This window comes from Salvelinus fontinalis, chromosome 27, assembly GCF_029448725.1.
Source record: "Salvelinus fontinalis isolate EN_2023a chromosome 27, ASM2944872v1, whole genome shotgun sequence".
In the NCBI taxonomy this organism is placed as follows: Eukaryota; Metazoa; Chordata; class Actinopteri; order Salmoniformes; family Salmonidae; genus Salvelinus; species Salvelinus fontinalis.
Genome location: NC_074691.1, coordinates 5921428 through 5927398, shown reverse-complemented (window position 1 = coordinate 5927398; position 5971 = coordinate 5921428). Strand labels below are relative to the sequence as shown.

Below are 5971 nucleotides of genomic sequence, written 5' to 3'. Positions count from 1 at the left end.
TTATGCTATTAAACACAGACTAAGATTATGAATTAAACACAGTCTAGTAATCAAGACAATCACACATTGAGGAAAGAACCTAATTTAGAACCTGGAATCTGGATGGCACATTTGGGGTTGCGTCCCAAACGGCACCCTATTCCCTTAAAACAGCACCTTATTCCCTTTATAATAACCTACTGCTTTGGACAAAAGTAGTGCACTATAAAGGGAACAGGATGCCATTTGGGATGTAACATTGGTGTGGTTGGAGAAAGAGTTCACTTCATTTTAAGGACTAAGACCCCTAAAGGCCTGATCTTTGCATTCATCATAATTAACCCCTGTAGCACACTCAGCTTCCTGTGCTAATCATGCAGTGAGCCACAGCACCAGATCGACTTTCAAATTAGAGCCACTAACACTGCTTGGGTCCCAAATGGCACTGGATTACCTCTATATAGGGAATAGGGTGCCATTTGGGAGTCACCCGGAGCGCTGATACAACTGGGGAGCGGTAGTGCCACATGCTCTGTCAGGGCAACCTAGAGAATGGTGAGCAGGGGGAGACCGATAATGGGAATTACAATGTTTGTCTTGCTTTGTGAACACAGTGGAATTGGGCGTGTATTACATTTTAAATGAATTTCTATGGCCTAAATGAAAATGACATTCCCTTTGTCAGTGGTTCTAAGGATAACCACATGGAAGGAGGTGATATTATAAAAAGCTTGGAAGTATTATCCTCTACTGTTAAACCTATTTGTCTTTACTTCTTTTGCTTCGTACCAGAAAGGAGAAAGCCGTTAGAGGAGACATATCAACAAGCTTCCTCATTTACAAGCATTGCAAATTGTAAAGCAATAAAAACAGTTAATATAGTGCTTTATTTACAGCAAGGATCTTTGAGTACACTGAATGGTGACATACAGCACTGCTCTCCACAAAATGAACAGGGAATGAATATTCAAACCGATGCATCTTGGCAGCAGGCCAGATTGTAACTTTCTTTCTACAGATGGACATATTCGGCAAAGGAAGGAGGGAGCGGAGTCATACTCAAAAAACAGACTGAAACAGGGAGGGACTAAGAAACATACGTTTTCCTTTTGCGAAACGTTTTGCTACGGTGTGCACTAATGAATAACGACCATGGGCTGGTAGGCTGTTTTACAACTAATATGTATGGCCCACTCTAGACAGGGACCCGTGTTCCACAATCCAAGGTATGGATTCTTTGTCTTGGTTTGAAACTCAGGCATCCCAGAGTGTCAGTTGGTAGAGTATTGTTAGGCCTAACTGAATTGGATTATGAATATAATACAGGTCATAACAGATATTGATCAACTCGTTATCCCATCCATGAGACTATATTCTGTTACGACGCGGCCACAGCCACACCACAAGAAGATCAAATGATATTTTCAAATCATCACGTTCTGTTGGTGTGGGACAAATCAAAGTCAATGGGATGTTTCGGAAATGGCACCCTGTTCCTTATGGAGTGCACTACATTTTACCAGCGTTATATGGGCCCAGGTCAAAAGTAGTGCACTAAATAGGGAATAGGGTGCCATTTGGTATGCAGGCCATAGAGGACAGGGGCAGAACTAAATGTTGCGGGAGCATGAAGAACAGCTGTAGAATTGCAAATATATACATCACATGAACACAAATATGTCCATAATGTAATACATTTGCAACAAGGCTGAACAAGCACTCTCTAGCCCCTCTCCACTAAATTGGAATCAAGCCAAGCGTAGATTTTCTAAACAACATTAGGAGAGTAATAGCCTTGACGACTTTTACCCGTGTGTGGGGTTTGCTAATGATTTCAGGCTATTCGCTTTTGAAACTCTGCAGGTTAACACATCTGCTCTCTCCGTCCAACAGGAAGAGCATCTTCTGTCAATCAGAGAAGCGGCACAGAGGACTCTGATCCAAAGGCAACAACACACACCGCGTGCGGCAGAGCTGGAGCTGATGCATGCATATCGTGACACAGCGGAGAGGACTAGTGAGGAAAGTAGCCTGGCGCCGGCATGTTGACGCTGCAGTCAGTCTTGTGCTATTAGGAAACGGTTGCTACCTGTTTTTGTATCCATCAAAAGATCATAGTGTTGTCTGGACCAACTCCATCTTTTCATGACTTTTAATGTGTTTAGAAGCTATAGGGCTCTGCTCAAAAGTAGTGCACTATATAGGGAACAGGGTGCCAACGGGAGCATGTCCTGTGTCTTTACAGTCCCGCATAGATGAAAATGCCATCAAAATATGGCAATCATGTACTACATTTATAAACTGTAAGCCACACAACCCCATACACACACTAATTTCTTCTATGAACATACAACTTTGGCTGAGTGTATGTGGGGATGGAATTGTTCTGCTAGTCTTGGTAAATGTAAATCGTGGTGGCTTAGCTGGTAGGCAACGGTATTCCTTTATACAAATTAAGTCAAACACTTAATGGGGTGAATGGGTCACTGTCTATCTGGCAAAAGCAAAACAGACCATAGCTGTCAATGTTTACATATCACCACAGGAGACGAGCTAGGTGAGGAATATTAGATGATTGAGTTGATAAACCTCTATCCAATAAAGATACCAATGAGCCTATTTAAATGGCTGTGTGGATGCAAGTTGTAGCCTACCAGTTGTCTGTCTCAAAACAAGTGATAGTGGTAGAAGAGTGAAAGTTAGACCCATATTATCTAAATGTTTTGAAGTAGGCTTTGCTCCTAAAAGGTGACAGAGCACTAATTCAGAATACAATTGATCTTACAGCACCAGTGAAGACATTGTCCAGGTCCCAAATGGGACCCTATTCCCTACACCACTCCTCATAGGGCTTTGGTCAAAAGTAGTGCACTATATAGTGAATAGGGTGAGATCAGACCAATGCAGGAGAGGTGTTGGGACCTGAGTATTTTGACTCACCAATAAGTCTTGAGATGACTACTGTACTTCTTTGGCTTCATGTAGTTGAATATTATCAGGAGCAAAGTTTAACATCCTGCAAAACCATAAGTGGGAATACACTTAAAATAGTTTATTTGTCCATGAGCAGGCACAGATCCTGTAAGATGTCTGATAACCTTTGTAATTCAGTCTTAACACAGTAAAAGTAAAATATACTACAATAGCCTGTAGGCCTAGAATTGGAAGAGGGTGTTGACATTTGCGCAGTATTGGGTAAAATAAAGTAATGCTAAAGTTGAACAAATCACTGCATGTAAGGTGTGATATCAGTGCATTTCTCAAGGATGCCAAGGTCTCAATAAATGCCAATAACACACACACTGAAAAGTAATGAGACAATGACAGGCTATTTGATGTAATTTAAACAAGCTGAAGAGTTGGCCTTGCCAAATAAGCCCTAAAACATCCAATCATAATTTTATCAATAATGTCCCCATTAAAAAACATGGACATTCAGTTGAATCAGTTCCAGCTGATTTATTCAGTTTAGTCAAGATACAGACTTCAGCATGACGACAAGTAACGCATTTCATTTGCTACAAAAAAAAAAAAACGTGGACAGTCCATTTAAGAGTAGCCTATATTGCACAAAATAAGAGAAAAAAAAGTGTGCCAATAAGATACAATACAAAGATAATCCAGTTTCATACCTGCTATTTGGCACCCATTCACACATATACATAAACTCCTAATTTTACTATTTTACAGAACATGTACAATCTTAAATCTAGTACCAGCAATGAGGTCTACCGTCCCCAATTCCAATTGAACTCATTAAACACCCAAAATATGCTCTACTTCTGTACATATACCATAGATTAAAATAAATGCAAGGCATGTCGATGCAACGTGACATCTTTTCAACCCTTGCATGCTAATTGAAACCGGGTACAAGTGCCTGAAAAAAAACTTTAAAAAACAACAACAATTGAAAGCACAGTATGAACATTCCCTTCGTTTAACTGTACAAAAATATGCCAGAAAATATATATATTTTTTCCAAAGATGAGGTATGTTGGTTATGTATCAAAATGCTGCTTCCTGTGGATTTAGCCTACTACTTACAGTATTTCCATAACAGGATGGAATCGGAACTGATTAAAACAAAGTTGTGGAATACAGAAAATCATAAAACCTTTGAAAAGTTATACATCCTGAATGAACAGTGTCTCAAATTTTGCCTCGGATCAGCCCAGCCGTGTTCAGACCAGTGGTTACAAGTGGGATGGGAATGCATAGGTCAGAGTCTACTGTGGTCCACTTTTAAAATTTGAGCAGTTTCACTGCAGATCCGAGGGAAATCCATAAAACCAGTCATGGTGACAAATTAATGTCACAGTTTTATTTTTTTGCAATAGTACCCCATTGTAACGAATTTGTTTCAGTTCATTGAGGACCCCCTCCTTCCCTACATGGTAGCACACAGGTCTGGAGAGGGAACTGACATAACACTGTTCCAGCTACTACCAGATAATGATTCCTTTTATACCTAGCTAGTAGGTAAACACCAAATCTGAAAAGTTAGCGTCAAGCCAATCACCTGCGATCATTTCGCTCAATTCGGGGGTGCAATAGTCTGGGAAATCAAAGTGAGAGCTAAGGCTGCCCTCACTGAAAGAGTCCAAGTCCTTATCCACCAAGGAAAGAGACAGATTTCCTGAATTCGAGGTCCCCACCTCCACTCCGTGAGCACTGGAGGCTAGATTTAAACTGAAGTCGACCAGTAAATCATCGGCGTCTTCGCTGGAACTGGACGAGGTGGAGACCGACCTGAATGAAGATGCTGGTGAGAGTGATGCGGGGCAAATTGTGTTCTGCTTGGTAATGTTCTTGAAATTGTAGAACAGTCTGTTAGGAGCTACGTTCGCATTCCGGGACTCCTCGTACATGCTCGCGCCCTCAGACTCTGCAGTGGAGCTCAGAGTGGGGCTCGCGGGCACCTTGGCGATGTTGTACGGTATTGGTTCCTCGTCCTCTTCCATTTTAATCCGAGAGAACACTTCCTCCTCGTAGTCCTCTTCGTCGTCATCCTCATCAGAATATTCAATTTTTACAGATTTGCTAGTTGTAAAACTGGTGAAAACATAGTCATACCGAGGGTCGTGAGACGGTCTCGTTGTCACCGCCTTCATAGTTTTTAATTTAACGAATTTCTTACCCGGGGCTTTTACAGGTTTAATGGTAGTCTTCTCCGGTGATTGCGCGGCTGGTTTTGTGGAACTGTCGAGCTTTGGTTTCTTCTTGGGTCGGTACTTGTAGTCAGGGTAGTCAGCTATGTGCTGTAGCCGGAGTCTCTCGGCTTCCCTGATAAACGGGATCTTTTCACTGTCCTTCAACAATTTCCACCGCTTTCCCAGTCTTTTGGAGATTTCCGCGTTGTGCATGTCCGGAGACTGCTCCATGATCTTTCTCCTCTCGACTTTCGACCACACCATAAATGCATTCATGGGTCTTTTGATGTGACCGGTTGCCGTCTTGCACCAGTCAGCTTTCAATGATTTCAGTGGCACCGGGCTACACGCCATCATTTCGCTCTCCTCAGTGTCTGTAGCTTCTCTGCTACTCTCCGTCTCACTGTGTTCTGTTTGCTGCACCATGTTCCGTTGTGTGTTTCAAGGCCACTGCCGCGTTTTAAATACCCACAGGCACTTTCTGGTAACTCCTTGCTCTGCTAGTTCGCTTGTGTCACTCTTACCACTTCTCGCTCAACCAAACAACCCCTTCCCAAAGTTACCAACTGCTTTCTTAGCTAGTTCTTTGGTCTTTCATATCGGTTACGTCATTTTTTAATTAGCCAATCACAGCTCTTCACTCCGCCCAGCAGCTTCCAGACATTCCGTTAACCCTTTGCGGCCACACGAGATTTCATTGGTGGACGGTGTGGACGGTGCTTTCATATTGTCTGGACATGGTGTGCGAGACAGGAAAATGTTATATACACTGATGGTAGGGATTGGCAGACGATACATTGGGAAAGTCGAAGACAAGTGTGCATCAGTTTCATACAGTC

The 5971-nt window shown here is 42.3% G+C and overlaps 1 protein-coding gene across 1 annotated transcript; it reads right to left on the bottom strand.

Moving 5' to 3' along the window:
* Positions 1–3423: 3423 nt before the first annotated feature.
* sox11b (SRY-box transcription factor 11b) lies at positions 3424–5714 on the bottom strand. The gene has a single exon (XM_055884468.1). The coding sequence runs from the start codon at positions 5556–5558 to the stop codon at positions 4455–4457; it is 1104 nt and encodes a 367-aa protein (XP_055740443.1). The 5' UTR covers positions 5559–5714; the 3' UTR covers positions 3424–4454.
* Between the last annotated feature and the right edge of the window lie 257 nt (positions 5715–5971).

Bases quoted from the DNA above. Each gene is read 5' to 3' on its own strand.
- sox11b (XM_055884468.1), bottom strand. From the start codon at position 5,558: ATGGTGCAGCAAACAGAACACAGTGAGACGGAGAGTAGCAGAGAAGCT.